The 17,648-nt window shown below is 46.2% G+C and overlaps 2 protein-coding genes across 3 annotated transcripts in view; both read left to right on the top strand.

Annotated features, from left to right (window-relative positions):
- Positions 1-5,237, top strand: part of LOC105479159 (homeodomain interacting protein kinase 1) — a 49,262-nt gene extending 44,025 nt beyond the window's left edge. For both annotated transcript variants that reach the window (XM_011737006.3, XM_011737005.3), the window contains exon 16: positions 414-5,237. In XM_011737006.3, coding sequence (XP_011735308.1) covers positions 414-902 — 489 coding nt within the window. In that variant the 3' untranslated portion in view covers positions 903-5,237. The remainder of the gene's footprint in view (positions 1-413) is intronic.
- A 1,654-nt stretch (positions 5,238-6,891) lies between these two features.
- LOC105479157 (olfactomedin like 3) lies at positions 6,892-9,704 on the top strand. Its single transcript, XM_011737001.3, has 3 exons — positions 6,892-7,095; positions 7,791-8,076; positions 8,407-9,704. Exons 1-3 carry the CDS (start codon positions 6,982-6,984, stop codon positions 9,225-9,227), a joined length of 1,221 nt encoding a protein of 406 aa, XP_011735303.1. The 5' UTR covers positions 6,892-6,981; the 3' UTR covers positions 9,228-9,704.
- Positions 9,705-17,648: the final 7,944 nt, after the last annotated feature.

The raw sequence follows: 17,648 nt of genomic DNA, 5'->3' as shown, positions 1-17,648 counted from the left end.
TTAGGCTCCACATTTCAAGAGGGGTATGAAGAACTTAGAGGAGAAGAACAAAAGAAAGCAATGGTAAGAAATAAAGGTTAGGAAAAATTCAAATTTACTGATGCCAGAATAGGGTGAGTTGAGTCACCAGTTATTAAATTGCAGGAGTGGGGAACCCTGTGATCTCTTGATTCTCCCTCTTCCTGTCATACTTATAAGCAAACTGCTGTTACCTGAGCCAGGTTAGGATCTATCTTGCTAAGAGGCAGAGGGAGGGGTGGCTGATTTCTGACAGCATTCAATGCCAGTCTGGGAGATTATGTGTTATATACCCATTCGGAAACAGTACAAGTCAGGACCTGAGCTCTTAACTTGGCCTTTCGTGCCCTGAACCAGAGTGACCTCAAGATTCCTCACTTCCTTCTTTCTTCCAGAACCAGCAGTCATCGGCGGCTCCAACCTCGCAGGAGAGAAGCAGCAACCCAGCCCCCCGCAGGCAGCAGGCGTTTGTGGCCCCTCTCTCCCAAGCCCCCTACACCTTCCAGCACGGCAGCCCACTACACTCGACGGGGCACCCACACCTTGCCCCAGCCCCTGCTCACCTGCCAAGCCAGGCTCATCTGTATACGTATGCTGCCCCCACTTCTGCTGCTGCACTGGGCTCAACCAGCTCCATTGCTCATCTTTTCTCCCCACAGGGTTCCTCAAGGCATGCTGCAGCCTATACCACTCACCCTAGCACTTTGGTGCACCAGGTCCCTGTCAGTGTTGGGCCCAGCCTCCTCACTTCTGCCAGCGTGGCCCCTGCTCAGTACCAACACCAGTTTGCCACTCAGTCGTACATTGGGTCTTCCCGAGGCTCAACAATTTACACTGGATACCCGCTGAGTCCTACCAAGATCAGCCAGTATTCCTACTTATAGTTGGTGAGCATGAGGGAGGAGGAGTCATGGCTACCTTCTTCTGGCCCTGAGTTCTTAATATTGGGCTATGGTGAGATCCTCCTTTACCCTCTTGAAACTTCTTAGCCAGCAACTTGTTCTGCAGGGGCCCACTGAAGCAGAAAGTTTTTCTCTGGGGGAACCTGTCTCAGTGTTGACTGCATTGTTGTAGTCTCCCAAAGTTTGCCCTATTTTTAAATTCTTTATTTTTGTGACAGCAATTTTGGTACTTGGAAGAGTTCAGATGCCCATCTTCTGCAGTTACCAAGGAAGAGAGATTGTTGTGAAGTTACCCTCTGAAAAATATTTTGTCTCTCTGACTTGATTTCTATAAATGCTTTTAAAAACAAGTGAAGCCCCTCTTTATTTCATTTTGTGTTATTGTGATTGCTGGTTAGGAAAAATGCTGATAGAAGGAGTTGAAATCTGATGACAAGAAAAGAAAAATCATTACTTTTTGTTTGTTTATAAACTCAGACTTACTTGCCTATTTTATTTTAAAAGCAGCTTACACAAGTCTGTGTTTTTACTATCAGGCATTTCTCCTCAAAATCTCATCTTCGTTTATTGGACATTTAAACTTACAGAGTTTCAGTTTTGTTTTAATGTCATATTATACTTAATGGGTAATTGTTATTTTTGCAAAACTGGTTACGTATTACTCTATGTTACTATTGGGATTCTCTCAATTGCTCCTGTGTGTGTTATAAAGTAGTGTTTAAAAGGCAGCTCACCATTTGCTGGTAACTTAATGTGAGAGAATCCATATCTATGTGAAAACACCAAGTATTCTTTTTAAATGAAGCACCATGAATTCTTTTTTAAATTATTTTTTAAAAGTCTTTCTCTCTCTGATTCAGCTTAAATTTTTTTATTGTAAAAGCCATTAAGGTGGTTATTATTATATGGTGGTGGTTGTTTTATTATATGCAAAATCTCTGTCTCTTATGAGATACTGGCATTGATGAGCTTTGCCTAAAGATTAGTATGAATTTTCAATATTACACCTCTGTGTTTTGCTCATCTCTCCCTTCTGTTTTATGTGATTTGTTTGGGGAGAAAGCTAAAAAAACCTGAAACCAGATAAGAACATTTCTTGTGTATAGCTTTTATACTTTAAAGTAGCTTCCTTTGTATGCCAGCAGCAAATTGAATGCTCTCTTATTAAGACTTATACAATAAGTGCATGTAGGAATTGCAAAAAATATTTTAAAAATTTATTACTGAATTTAAAAATATTTTAGAAGTTTTGTAATGGTGGTGTTTTAATATTTTACATAATTAAATATGTACATATTGATTAGAAAAATATAACAAGCAATTTTTCCTGCTAACCCAAAATGTTATTTGTAATCAAATGTGTAGTGATTACACTTGAATTGTGTACTTAGTGTGTATGTGATCCTCCAGTGTTATCCGGGAGATGGATTGATGTCCCCGTTGTATTTAAACCAAAATGAACTGATACTTGTTGGAATGTATGTGAACTAATTGCAAGTATATTAGAGCATATTACTGTAGTGCTGAATGAGCAGGGGCATTGCCTGCAAGGAGAGGAGACCCTTGGAATTGTTTTGCACAGGTGTGTCTGGTGAGGAGTTTTTCAGTGTGTGTCTCTTCCTTCCCTTTCTCCTTCCTTCCCTTATTGTAGTGCCTTATATGATAATGTAGTGGTTAATAGAGTTTACAGTGAGCTTGCCTTAGGATGGACCAGCAAGCCCCCGGGGACCCTAAGTTGTTCACGGGATTTATCAGAACAGGATTAGTAGCTGTGTTGTGTAAATGCATCGTTCTCAGTTTCCCTGCCAACATTGAAAAATAAAAACAGCAGCTTTTCTCCTTTACCACCACCTCTACCCCTTTCCATTTTGGATTCTCAGCTGAGTTCTCACAGAAGCATTTTCCCCATGTGGCTCTCTCACTGTGCATTGCTACCTTGCTTCTGTGAGAATTCAGGAAGCAGGTGAGAGGAGTCAAGCCAATATTAAATATGCATTCTTTTAAAGTATGTGCAATCACTTTTAGAATGAATTTTTTTTTCCTTTTCCCATGTGGCAGTCCTTCCTGCAAATAGTTGACATTCCTAGTAAAATATTTGCTTGTTGAAAAAACATATAACAGATGAGTTTAATACCAAAGAGCCTATTGTATTGCTTACCATGTCCCCACACTATGAGGAGGAGTTTTATGGTGCCGCTGGTGACAAGGAGCTCACAGAAAGGTTTCTTAGCTGGTGAAGAATATAGAGAAGGAACCAAAGCCTGTTGAGTCATTGAGGCTTTTGAGGTTTCTTTTTTAACAGCTTGTAGAGTCTTGGGGCCCTTCAAGCTGTGAAATTGTCCTGGTACTCTCAGCTCCTGCACGGATCTGGGTCAAGTAGAAGGTACTGGGGATGGGGACATTCCTGCCCATAAAGGATTTGGGGAAAGAAGGTTAATCCTAAAATACAGGTGTGTTCCATCTGAATTGAAAATGATATATTTGAGATATAATTTTAGGACTGGTTCTATGTAGATAGAGATGGTGTCAAGGAGGTGCAGGATGGAGATGGGAGATTTCATAGAGCCTGGTCAGCCAGCTCTGTACCAGGTTGAACACCGAGGAGCTGTCAAAGTATTTGGAGTTTCTTCATTGTAAGGAGTAAGGGCTTCCAAGATGGGGCAGGTAGTCAGTACAGCCTACCAGGAACATGTTGTGTTTTCTTTATTTTTAAAAATCATTATATTGAGTTGTGTTTTCAGCACTATATTGGTCAAGATAGCCAAGCAGTTTGTATAATTTCTGTCACTAGTGTCATACAGTTTTCTGGTCAACATGTGTGATCTTTGTGTCTCCTTTTTGCCAAGCACATTCTGATTTTCTTGTTGGAACACAGGTCTGGTTTCTAAAGGACAAATTTTTTTGTTCCTTGTCTTTTTTCTATAAGGGACAAGATTTGTTGTTTTTGTAAGAAATGAGATGCAGGAAACAAAACCAAACCACATTCCTTCCCCTAGTCCAATAAGCAGATACCACTTAAGATAGGAGTCTAAACTCCACAGAAAAGGATAATACCAAGAGCTTGTATTGTTACGTTAATCACTTGACTAGCAGTGTGTGGCTTTAAAAACTTTAGAGATTTTTCAGTCTTAGTGTGCAAACTGGCATTTCCGATTTTCCAACATAAAAATCCACCTGTGTCTACTGAATGTGTATGTATGTGCTCAATGTGGCTTTAGATTCTGTCCCTGGGGCTTAACATTGTTGGCCCTGACAGGAAGGGAGGAAGCCCGGTGAATTTAGTGAGCAGCTGGCCTGGGTCACAGTGACCTGACCTCAAACCAGCTTAAGGCTTTAAGTCCTCTCTCTGAACTTGCATTTCCAGCTTCTTCCTTTCCAGGTGAGAGAAGAAGCGGGGAAGGGTTCATTGTAGCCACTCTGGGTTCATAGGGACACTTGGTCACTCCAGAGTTTTTAATAGCTCCCAGGAGGTGATATTATTTTCAGTGCTCAGCTGAAATACCAACCCCAGGAATAAGAACTCTGTTTCAAACAGTTCTGGCCATTCTGAGCCTGCTTTTGTGATTGCTCATCCATTGTCCTCCACTAGAGGGGCTAAGCTTGACTGCCCTTGGCCAGGCAAGCACAGTAATGTGTGTTTTATTCAGCATTATTATGCAAAAATTCACTAGTTGAGATGGTTTGTTTTAGGATAGGAAATGAAATTGCCTCTCAGTGACAGGAGTGGCCCGAGCCTGCTTCCTATTTTGATTTTTTTTTTTTTTAAACTGATAGATGGTGCAGCATGTCTACATGGTTGTTTGTTGCTAAACTTTATATAATGTGTGGTTTCAATTCAGCTTGAAAAATAATCTCACTACATGTAGCAGTACATTATATGTACATTATATGTAATGTTAGTATTTCTGCTTTGAATCCTTGATATTGCAATGGAATTCCTACTTTATTAAATGTATTTGATATGCTAGTTATTGTGTGTGATTTAAACTCTTTTTGCTTTCTCCCTTTTTTTGGTTGTGCGCTTTCTTTTACAACAAGCCTCTAGAAACAGATAGTTTCTGAGAATTACTGAGCTATGTTTGTAATGCAGATGTACTTAGGGAGTATGTAAAATAATCATTTTAACAAAAGAAATAGATATTTAAAATTTAATACTAACTATGGGAAAAGGGTCCATTGTGTAAAACATAGTTTATCTTTGGATTCAATGTTTGTCTTTGGTTTTACAAAGTAGCTTGTATTTTCAGTATTTTCTACATAATATGGTAAAATGTAGAGCAATTGTAATGCATCAATAAAATGGGTAAATTTTCTGAATCGTGGCTGTTTTTGACTTCTGTTATAGGATATAAAGGGGATCAATAAATGACGTCTTTGAAAGTGGCTAAGCATATTATATTTGAACATCAGTAGAGTACTAGAGACAATTTCATTCTTCATACAAATCTCCATACTGGAAATGAATAGGGTTTGGCAGGGAATACTTCCCAAGAATGCAGTGTCCAGGGCCCTTACTTCACATCATCTGGATCTGACACTTGAAAGAGGTAGAAGACATCTGAGACAGGCTAATTAAGCTTTGTTTCCTAGTGTATTTTGCCAAATAGCAGTAGCAGAATGAAAAGATGAGTCACCACAGGAAGCTGCTATTTTTCCCCTCCTTTCAAGCTGTACCGTTAAGAGTCATGGTCCTTTTTAGAGAAGGAACCTCTCTGTCAGATTCTCTTGATTCTAAAGTGAGTAGAATTTCTCCCGATAAAGAAATACGGGGTTGTTTGGATCAACGACTGCAGGTCTCTGAGTAAATGCTCTCTTTGATTTTTCTTTTTTTTTTTGACCTGTGTGTCAGGCCATGTCTACCTTATGGTGGCCATTAATTCATTTCGGATGCTCCTGCAGCCTTAGTTGGGGTATGGAAATGAGAAACACTCAGAAATACCCTTTTGGACCCCAACCGAGAGAAATAACCAACAGTCTTTTCTCCCAGTAGTAAGGGGGTCAGAATACACTGATTTAGACTGCAACAACATACATACATGTATATGTATTTCAGATTCCGCCCCCCCCGCAATAAATGAATGTATAGTAAATTAATGTGAACTCATTGAACACTCCTCAGTTTTGGTGAGAGAATATACCTGGCCTCTTTCAAGCAAAGGAAAGCCATGAAAAACAGCGCTGCTGTCAGCCTTACTTCCAGACAATCAAGAGTTAATTTACTAACTTCTCAGTGACCTCTTTTTTTTTTTTTTTTAATCTCAGTTATATTTTCTTCTTGGGCTAAATCAGAGAGATATTTGCATAGCCAATCCAAGCCTATCCAAAGTAGTAATTGGATAGTCTTGGGGGAAATCTGCATTTTAGTGGTGAAAACCCCTGTAAATTCAATATATTTGGCTTTTGTGGAAAATTTTCCTCGTGGGGTGAGTCTAAGCCTTAGTTTCTATATTAATCATGAGAGATGACACTAGGTGCTTAGCACAAGGTGGCGCCAATGAGCTTTAGAATAAGTTGGGCTTGACCACTTGGGCCTTTTTTTTCCTGCTTCCTCCCCTCAAATCTCACCTCCCCAGCTTCGAGCTTCTACTGAACAAGGCTGAAAACAACCCACTCATTGCAGGGAAGGGAAGGATTAATGAAAGATGTTAGTTTCTTAAGAAGTCAGCACTGGTGAAACTTTCCTGAAACAGGAATGGCGTTTGCTGAGTTTTCTCTGGGGTCTCTGCTTCCTGCAGCTAGCTTTCCTGCTTGACTGCCCAGAGGCCTCTGCCTTTGGGTTTCCATCTCTTTCCCCTCCAGGGGAGCCTACAGCCTAGGCGGGAGGTGGTTAAGGCTTCTGGCTGCTGTGCAATGGGGCCATCTGTGTTTGATCAATCCTGGCGGAAAGGAGGGGGTGGGGATTGTAAAGAGACTGAAAGCATTCCAGAGTAGTGAGAGAGACCCAGAGATCAGAAAGAGAGAAGGCACCGCCCCCACCCCGCCTCCAAAGCTAACCCTCAGGCTTGAGGGGAAGAGGCCGACTGTAAGTTCCTTCTACTCTGGCACCACTCTCCCGGCTGCCATGGGGCCCAGCACCCCTCTCCTCATCTTCTTCCTTTTGTCATGGTCGGGACCCCTTCAAGGACAGCAGCACCACCTGGTGGAGTACATGGAACGCCGACTAGCTGCTTTAGAGGTGAGGGACCCCCTTCTAGCCCAGCCTAGAAGGATTCCAGGTCTATTGGTTCAACCAGTTTGTTAGGGATCTGGGGATAACAAGAAAGGGCTCTGTAAGACTCTACAGAAAATTCTCCCTTAATAAGAGGACCTTCAGAATGACAAGCCCTCCTCTTTCCCCACATAGAAGAATTCCAAAGCAAATAGACTTTTGCGTTTTAACTCTGGGATTAGACAGAATAAGGGGGCAGAGTGGAAACGAGAACCAAGATTGTGGGGCTGCATCTCCGGAGAAGCTGATGATTCTGTTGAAGTTGGAGGTTCCCAGGGAATCTATAATTTCCTGTCTTTTTAACAGGTTGAGATCTGTAGCATTTTAGTTCCCAGAGGATAATTGCTAAGGGAGCAGAGACCTCTTCACACCTTCATGCGCTTAGACCTGCCTAGAGGCTCAGGTGACTCAGTGGCACTGCTCACAGAGAACGCGGGCTGGAGGACATGGAGTCGGAGTAGGGGCCTAGGTGAATCTCAGTTAGGCTCTTTACACATTTAGCACCTCTGCACATCTGGTTTCCTTTTCTGCAGGAATGGAAGGGGATATTGAAGCCTGGCTGAGTTTTCCCTTTTTTTCCCATTCCTGACTCCCGAGTTGGGCCTCTCCCTGCCTGGGAGTTGTAACCCTGCAGCCTCCCTCCTGATCCCCCATCCCTTCAGGAACGGCTGGCCCAGTGCCAGGACCAGAGTAGTCGGCATGCTGCTGAGCTGCGGGACTTCAAGAACAAGATGCTGCCACTGCTGGAGGTGGCAGAGAAGGAGCGGGAGGCACTCAGAACTGAGGCTGACACCATCTCCGGGAGAGTGGATCGTCTGGAGCGGGAGGTGGACTATCTGGAGACCCAGAACCCAGCTCTGCCCTGTGTAGAGTTTGATGAGAAGGTGACTGGAGGCCCTGGGACCAAAGGCAAGGGAAGAAGAAATGAGAAGTATGATATGGTGACAGGTAAATGATCTAAAAGCAGGCCCCTAAATCTCTCAGAACTGATACTCTTCCTTCCTAGCTTCTTACTCTTTTTTTCTCTTTGTCCCAGTCCATTGTGGCTCTGTCTTCTGGAATCTGTTTCAGGGAAACCTCTGTAATGCCAGGTCTATTAAGGAGAGGTTCTGGGGATCCAGGCCGTTGTGGTACCCGCTCTTTCTCAATTCTCCCTAAGAGTGGAGGCATCCACTGGGCAAATGCTCACTATTCTCCAGATCGCCCACCCTGGGGGAGTTCCTGCTGGAGGCATCTAATTCTTGCCTCTATTTCCTTTTCCTGTGCTTTTCTCATCAGACTGTGGCTACACAATCTCTCAAGTGAGATCAATGAAGATTCTGAAGCGATTTGGTGGCCCAGCTGGTCTGTGGACCAAGGATCCACTGGGGCAAACAGAGAAGATCTACGTGTTAGATGGGACACAGAATGACACAGCCTTTGTCTTCCCAAGGCTGCGTGACTTCACCCTTGCCATGGCTGCCCGGAAAGCTTCCCGAGTCCGGGTGCCCTTTCCCTGGGTAGGCACAGGGCAGCTGGTATATGGTGGCTTTCTTTATTTTGCCCGGAGGCCTCCTGGAAGACCTGGCGGGGGTGGTGAGCTGGAGAACACCTTGCAGCTCATCAAATTCCACCTGGCAAACCGGACAGTGGTGGACAGCTCAGTATTCCCAGCAGAGGGGTTGATTCCCCCATACGGCCTGACAGCAGACACCTACATCGACCTGGCAGCTGATGAGGAAGGTCTTTGGGCTGTCTATGCCACCCGAGAGGATGACAGGCACTTGTGTCTGGCCAAGTTAGATCCACAGACACTGGACACAGAGCAGCAGTGGGACACACCATGTCCCAGAGAGAATGCTGAGGCTGCCTTTGTCATCTGTGGGACCCTCTATGTCGTCTACAACACCCGTCCTGCCAGTCGGGCCCGCATCCAGTGCTCCTTTGATGTCAGCGGCACCCTGACCCCTGAACGGGCAGCACTCCCTTATTTTCCCCGCAGATACGGTGCCCATGCCAGCCTCCGCTATAATCCCCGAGAACGCCAGCTCTATGCCTGGGATGATGGCTACCAGATTGTCTATAAGCTGGAGATGAGGAAGAAAGAGGAGGAGGTTTGAGGAGCTAGCCTTGTTTTTTGCATCTTTCTTGCTCCCATACATTTATATTATATCCCCACTAAATTTCCTGTTCCTCATTCTTCAAATGTGGGCCAGTTGTGGCTCAAATCCTCTACATTTTTAGCCAATGGCAATCAAATTCTTGCAGCTCCTTTGTTTCATACAGAACTCCAGATCCTGAGTAATCCTTGTAGAGCTCAAAGAGTCAAAACCCTCAATGTTCCCTCCTGCTCTCCTGCCCCACGTCAACAAATTTCAGACTAAGATGACCCAGACCCGGAGCACTGACCTTGTATGGGGGCAGGCCCCAGGAGCAGGCAGCAGTGTTCTTGCCCTCAGAGTGACTTGGGGAGGGAGAAATAGGAGGAGACATCCAGCTCTGCCCTCTCTTCCTCACTCCTCCCTTCAGTGTCCTGAGGAACAGGACTTTCTCCACAGTTTTGTATTGCAACATTTTGCATTAAAAGGAAAATCCACTACTCCTCTCCTGTGTGTGTTTGGGTAGCCCTCAGATCCAACTTCCCCCTGACCATCCATTTTCTCCCTCCCAACCCATCCGCACTCCTTGAGCCATATTAAGGACTTGGCTGGGCTCCCTTTGCTGAGGAAGAGTTTACAGTGAGGCGCCTGGGGGAAGCGGCAGAATCCCGCCACTTTAGGAGGCTGGGCGAAAGGTCTCCTTCCACACCCACTGCCATCCACAGCAGCCAATCCACAGCAGCCATCCCAGAACCTCAGTGGCACCGTGCCTCTGACTGTGAGACACTGGGGCCCAGGGCAGAGCTTCCAATTCCGATTCTCAGAGGATTTTGAAGTACAAAATGGATGTTAGTTGCATTGCAGTCTAGGGTGGAAACCAGAGCCCTGAATGCCTGCCTGTGTTTTTAGTAAGAACTGAAGTTTCTCCTCTAAAGCGGACTCTGCCCCGCACCCCAGACCTCTCCACTCCCACCTCCAGCGTTGCGCTCCTGCAGGGCCAGGTTGCACAATCGTTCTTGGTCTACACTGCTCTGATTTTCCTGCTGCCACAGCGTCTGCGGTTTGGGCAGGGAGGAGGGGCAGTGACCGTGTCCCAGATGTTGGCCTTACCCGGTCCGCAGCCTATTCCTGCTTTCCTCTTCTCCACCCTCATCACCCTCACCTACCCACTCCAGCCCTGAACCTGGCCGGAACCCGTCAGGACTTCTGGAAACTTAACCCTCTCTGGCCCATGCCCTGGCCTCTGGGGTTGGATTGCAGAGGGTAATCTGGGGAAGGGAGAAGGGAGAGGAGGAGGAAGGCTCCGGGCTTTGGACTCCAGTCTCCAGGAATCTGCTGATTTCTGCACCAGGCTCCCACCCGGGCCTCACCCTCACTGCTTCGTGCTCAGCGTGCAGGGGCAAGGCTGGCTGATGGGCAGGATCCACTGCTTTTATGAGGAGTCCGCCTCAGGCAGCCCTGGGGGTCCTCTTGGTTATTTGCCCTAGCCAAGTGCGGGGAAGGGGCACAGCCTTCTCCCCAAAGCACAGCCTGCCTTCCCGCCCCAGGTGGGGTGGCTCCGTCAGGGCCCTGTGAGCCTCCCTTTGTCTTTTTTTCTTTTCTCCTCAGGCAGAGCTGCTCCAGATGTAGGTTGATGAGGAAGGGGAAAGAAAGACAGTGAAGCACCTCACAAAGGCGCTATTGTAGGGAGCCTGGGGCAGGCAGGGGCTCTCTCCCATTCAATTCTCTCCTAATGTGGGGCTGGCAACAGTAATCACCACCTGTCAGCCCACGGAAGGGTCTGCCCACGGAACAGCTGGCTGCGGCGCACGTGGTGCACAGGGAGGGGCTGAGGGGGAAGGGCATTCTGAGCGCAGGCCTGGAGAATGGGTCCTGGGCCACAGGGCTGGCAGCGCAGCGTGGGGACTGTGGGTGCCCCAGGTGGAAGGAAGGGGAGCTTGTCTGCTCCCTGGCGTGACTGTGGGGTTGGTGGGGGTGGGGGGCACTGACAGTGTGTAGTAGAGGTGCTTGTCGTCTCCCTAGTGTGACTGTATGTGTATGTGTGCCCGCGTGTGGCAGGGGAGCTTGTCTGCTAGCTGTGTAGCTGTGTGTGACGGGAGGCTGTAGGGTCGGGTTGTGTCTCTGGAGTGACCTTGTTAGAGCACCAAACACCAGGAGCTGCTCTGATGCCCTTGATGAGAGCATAACCTGAGACTCCGGGTGCATAAGTGATGTCAAGGAACGTGTATTTGAAGTACATTCTTAACGCCTTGTCACTTCCATGAAAACCAGGTAACCAGCTTCTTCCGCTTTACATGTGTGTGCTCGTCTTTGTGGCATCTATCTTTGCCTGATTCCACCTCCATGAGAAAGAAAAAAAAAAGCAAAAAGCATCTTTTCTTTTTTTTAGGCTTACAATTTCTCTGGAATAGTTCATTCAGGCTTTTCTGAAAGGGCAGAAATCTCTGGGGCCTTGTCATTTATTACTTTTCTCTTCTTTCTTTTTGGCTTCTATGCAACAGCTAGTGCTATTTTGGAAGAATTTTGGAAGGTGAGTAGAACTGTGTGGGCGGATCCAGTGAACTGTCCAAATTCATTAAACGAAATTATCTGCTGCTTCAGGAGACAGCACCAGTAGCTAAATCCTATCATCCACAAGTAGCCTCAGAACCACCTCAGACCCTCCACAACCCATCACTTGGCAGAAATAGGTTATGACCTCTGATTTGGTTGAACGAAAGACAGTGGAAGGCAAAGGGCCTAGGAGAGGAGAGGGGTTAAAAGCCCAAAGAGAAGTCCCACATGTGCCCCAGTGCCTGGCCCTGATACAGTAAACACCCAAGGATGGGGATGTGGGAAGGGCACCAAGAACCAGGAGGGGCTGCTGTGGTGGAGGCAGCTGTCTGCTAGGTCTTAGGTCCAGATGTTGCTTCTCCTTCACAAGGCAGTATTGAGAGGGTTCCCCTCTCCACCACACTGGGCCTCAGGGTTTCCTGCTTTACCTCCTAAGCTCCCCTCTTTGTTCTCAATATCCTCTCTTCTCCAGTGCTGGTCTCAGCATCTGCCTGCCAGAGAATCCAAAGTGTTTGTCTTGTTCATTCTAATCAAGGAAGCTGAGCCAGTGTTGTGAGCGACCTGGATGGTGGAGAGGGACAGGGCAGAGATGGACAGGATGAAGTTGTTGATTCAGCTGTCAGTGTTTCTTCTGGGATGGGCTCTGAGCTAAACAGAAACCAAGCCCTCCTTTTCCTCCTCCTCCAGTCTCAGATTTTCTGGGCCTCTTCTCATCTCTCCCTGAACAGGCACCCCTTCCCTGAGGCTCCTGGGGGCCTCCCCTTCCACTGCTCCCCACTCCTCTACCTGGTTTAGAGGAAAGCATGCGCATTTTGAGAGCTGCTGAGACTGTCCTGGTATTTCTCAGGGCCTTCAAGATAGGTCTCTTGAGGGCCTGCTGCCCAGCCTCCCTGTGTCTGCCTTTGCAGTGTAGTGTGGTCTCTGGTCCAGGAGAACTTTTCTATTTCTCCGGCTGGAGAGCAGGGGCTGTCCTGTGGCCTTAGCTCCTGTTGGCAGCTGTGGCCTCCACAGGCCCTGTGGACCCCTCAGCCTGGCTGGCGAGCTTTCCTTTGCCTGGTCTTTAACTTCTGCTTTTACAATGCAGAGCTTAAAAGATTAAATCTTTATTTCTGGATTTAATAACTCCACAGAATTATAAATGTGGAAGCCAATGTATTACTTTAAAGGGCAGAATGAGAAACTAAAAGTGCAAAACTCTCAGCACTGTCTCCCCAGAACTTGGGTTCTGACCATGCCTGTAACCGGATACCTCTCCAGGACTGCTCGGTAGGGAAGACCCTAACCCAGTGGTGCTAGAGGAATTAGAGGAATTAAAGGCACACACACAGAAATATAGAGGTGTGGAGTGGGAAACCAGGGGTCTCACAGCCTTCAGAGCTGAGAGCCTCGAACAGAGATTTACCCACATATTTATTAACAGCAAGCCAGTGATAAGCATTGTTTCTATAGATTATAAATTAACTAAAAGTATTCCTTATGGGAACCAAAGGGATGGGCTCAAATAAAGGGATGGTTTGGGCTAGTTATCTGCAGCAGGAGCATATCCTTAAGGCACAGATTGCTCATGCTATTGTTTGTGGTTTAAGAATTCCTTTAAGTGGTTTTCCGCCCTGGGTGGGCCAGGTGTTCCTTGCCCTCATTCCGGTAAACCCACAACCTTCCAGCATGGATGTCATGGCCATCACAAACATGTCACAGTGCTGCAGAGATTTTGTTTATGGCCAGTTTTGGGGCCAGTTTATGGCCAGATTTTGGGGGGCCTGTTCCCAACACAGGTCATTCCTGCATGACCTCTGGGGGTCTACCCAGCTCACATTCCCCCTTCTCTGAGATGAGACAACTTTACTCCCTGGCCATAGTGGTATGCCCAGAGGGGAACACATCAGACTCCCTCCTGGGGAGTTAAAACTGCAGGTCAGAGATGTTAGATCTTAGGAAGTGTGTGAAGGCATCTTTGCCCTGCTACCCAGAGGCAGTGAAAGCCCGACTGGAGGGGAAAGGATGAGGTGGACCCCAGGGAGAAGCTGTGACAGAAGGGAGGAGGCTGCTGACCTGGGCCTGGGTTCTGGCCCTTTCCCTAGCCATCAATCCTGAGGTCACAGCACACTTCTGGCTCTTGGGTTCTGCAAAGTGCCTGTAAGTTAATATGAGTGGATTTCTGTTTCCCAAAACCCAAAGGCGGTTCCTCATCTTTACCTTCCCCACTAGAAAAATCCCCTATTCCCTGGACTGCTAGGCAAATGGCCTTGGCCCTGTAGTCAGGAGTGTCCAGTCTTTTGGCTTCCCTGGGTCACACTGGAAGAAAAATTGTCTTAGACCACACATAAAATACACTAAGGATAGCTGATGAGCTAAAAAAAAAAAAAAAAAACCGAAACCAAAAAAAAAAAAATTGCAAAAAAGCCCTCATGATGTTTTAAGAAAGTTTACAAATTTGTGTTGGGCTGCATTTAAAGCCATCTGAGCCACATGTGGCCCATGGGCCGGGGGTTGGACAAGCTTGCTGTAGAGTGTTCTTCCCTGCACATGACCTAGAAGACTCACTAGAATAATGAAAGAATCTCCCCAAAGCCTGGCCCCAATCATTCTACCAAGTCACACCTCCTCCACGACACCTTCCAGACGACCTAGTCAGTTCCACATTCCTGTTCTGTTCATTCGTGGGCTGCCGTCTCCCCCCATCAGAGCCTGTAGCACAGCGTTCTTAGAGGTAAACTTATGTATTAGAAAGAGCATCAACTCTGGGGTCAGAGCCTCTGGGATCAGAGTCTGGCTCTGCCACTTACCAAAGTTATTTAAGGCCTCATCTATAAAATAATATCTACCCAATAGGATTGTTGCCATGAGGATTAAGGATGAAATATGCAGATTCTTCAGTAGGGCACGCAATCAGTGTGTGGTTGCTCTGAAACCCCACTTCCTTTGAGAGGATTTTTTGGCCCTTTCTACTCCCAATCACACAGGTCAGGACCGTTTGCTGTGGACCCCTGTTCACCCCCAGGCATAGCCCACTTGGAGCCCGTAATGCTCTGTGCTGTTTACTCATGTTGGTGTCGCCAGGGTTGAACACAGACCCTGACTCATCATTATTGTTGAATGTATAAATGCTATATATATCCATGCTCCTCCGTCAGGCTGTGAACCCTGGGAACCCTGAGCATGTCTGTCTCCTAACTCAGGACCTTGCTCAGGAGTGGCACATTGCCAGCAAGCAGTACATGTTCTTGGTGGCATTTTTCAAGTCAGTTGGTGTATTAGTCTGTTCTCACGCTGCTAATAAAGACATACCTGAGACTGGGTAATTTATAAAGGAAGGGGTTTTAATTGACTCACAGTTCCACATGGCTGAGGAGGCCTCACAATCATGGCAGAAGAGCAAGGGATGTCTTATGTGGAGGCAGGAAAGAAATTTGTGCAGGGGAACTCCCACTTATAAAACCATCAGATCTCATGAGACTTATTCATTCCCACAAGAACAGTATTGGGGAAATCATGCCCATGATTCAATTTTCTCCACCTGGCCCCGCCCTTGACACGTGGGGATTATTACAATTCAAGGTGAGATTTGGGTGGAGATGCATTTAAACCATATCAGTTGGACAAAGACAAGATACAGATAAAAACTGAAAACATGCGCCTTTCAATTGCAGAAGGCATTGGCCTTCCCACATGATTCCAATTCGAACATCTAAGGGGAAACTCAAGCTAGGCCAGGACCTTTATGCCCTGAGGCCACAGGGGAGGAGGGTAATAAAACTGCGGAAGGTAGTGGAAGGCCTAGGTGTTCAGCACCCGGCTCATAGCAAGGGTCCTGGAGTAGTTGAACCTGTGTTTGCACCCCAGCCTGGCCACTTGCCAGAGTGTGATGTGGTGCAAGTTACTCCACCTCTGTGAGCCTGGTTTCTTCATCTATGGAATGGTTTTAATAGTACTCACTTCACAGATTGCCGTGAGCATTAAATGAAATAATCTATATAAAGCAGTGATCCCAGTATCTGGCACACAGTAGGCGCTCAATATATATATTATTATTATTATTGTTACTAATGTTATCATCATTGCATAAGTCTTTTCAGTTAACAAAGTGCTCTCACATATTTTCTGTCCTTTGATTTGCACAATAATCCCATGAGATGAGCAGGTATCAGAAACCTGAGGATTATAGAGATGAAATGATTCCTCTAAGGCCACATAACTGATAAGTATTGGAGCTGGAACTTATGCTACAGAGGCCATGTGGAGGAGTGTGAAGAGCTGGAGCTCTGAACTCAAGTTGCCTTCAAATCCTTGCTCTGCCACTTGCTAGCAATGTAATCCTGTGCAAACATGCCCTGCCTCAGAGACTTGTGAGGAATGGATGAACTAGTGAATTAGTCCATTCCTACACTGCTATAAAGAACTACCTGAGACTGGGCAATTGAAGAAAAAAGGTTTAATTGACTCACAGTTCCCCAGGCTGTACAGGAAACATGGCTAGGAGGCCTCCAGAAACTTACAATCATGGCAGAAGGGTAAAGGGGAAGCAGGAAAGTCTCACATGGCTAGCAAGAGGAAGAGAGAGCCAAGGGGGATGCGCTACACACTTTTAAACAACCAGATCTCACAAGAACTCACTCACTCTCATGAGAATAGCAAGGAGGAGATCTGCCCCCATGATCCAATCACCTCCCAGCAGGTCTTCTCTCAACACTGGGGATTACGATTCAACATGAGATTTGGGTAGGGACCAGAGCCAAACCATATCAGCTAATGTTTATAAAATATCTAGCAGAGCATCTAGAAGAATAGATGTTCAATAAATGTTCATTCCTAGGCCCATGACTCTTGCTATTTTATTTTTTTGGGGCAGGGGACAGGTTCTCACTCTGTCACCCAGGTTGGAGTGAGATCTTGGGTCACTGCAACCTCTACCTCCCAGGCGCAAGTCATCCTCTCACCTCAGCCGGGACCAAAGGCACACACCACCACAACTGGCTAATTTGACTCTTGCTATCTTGATGTGGAACAGCATGCCAGCGATCATCTCTGTTTGGCATTATAAACCATTTATCTTGACCCAGTGACCCTTCCGCTCCTTCCTTCTCCATTTGTACACTGTTCTGTAGGAAGACGTGGCACCTGTTTCCCACCACAGATCTCTGTGTTATCAGTAACAGCAGGGTTGACAGGTGCCCTGCACCAGCCATGAGGGAAGAAAGTAAGGTGCACCGAGACATCCTTCTTTTCTGTGCCTGGACCACCACTCCCAGCAGTGATACGTGTGTGTGTGTGTGTGTGTGTGTGTGTATGTGTGCAAGAGAGAGCGAGAGAGAGAGAGAGAGAGACGTTGTGCTCCAAAGCCGCATTTTTCCTTCAATCACATTTTCTCTCAAAGATATTTTAGTTGTTCAGCCTGTGTCCCTAGAATTCATCATTATTAACTTTTTGAACTTACCTTGCTGTGGATTTTGACAGATCCTTCGGTGCCATTTTGGTGCACTTCATCTTATGGGTATTTATTACTGTCCAATTTCACATAGTTTTGGTTTTGTAGCTGGTGAATTTTGTGTTCTAGACCTGTAAATCCATGCAGTTGTCAAATGCATGAGCTGTTCTCTATCTATTTTTATTGTCCTTTTGCGGGAAGGAAGATAGTGTGGAAAGAGCATGGATGGGAGTAAGATGAACTTTCTATTTCTATGTAATTGGTCCACATGCTGACTGTCCTGACTCTGCTCCTCATTGACCATGTGACCTTGAACAAGATGCTAACCCCTCTGTGCCTCAGTTTGCTCATTTGCAAAACAGGATTATATTATCTGGATTATCATTGCCTAGGATCATTGCAGTTCAAGCCCTAATGCATAAAGCATTCAGAACTTCTGGCAAGGACTCTTAGGAATCATGTCC

This window comes from Macaca nemestrina, chromosome 1, assembly GCF_043159975.1.
Source record: "Macaca nemestrina isolate mMacNem1 chromosome 1, mMacNem.hap1, whole genome shotgun sequence".
NCBI lineage: Eukaryota > Metazoa > Chordata > Mammalia > Primates > Cercopithecidae > Macaca > Macaca nemestrina.
Note: the sequence above shows the minus strand (reverse complement) of the source record. Positions and strands in the feature narration are given on the sequence as shown.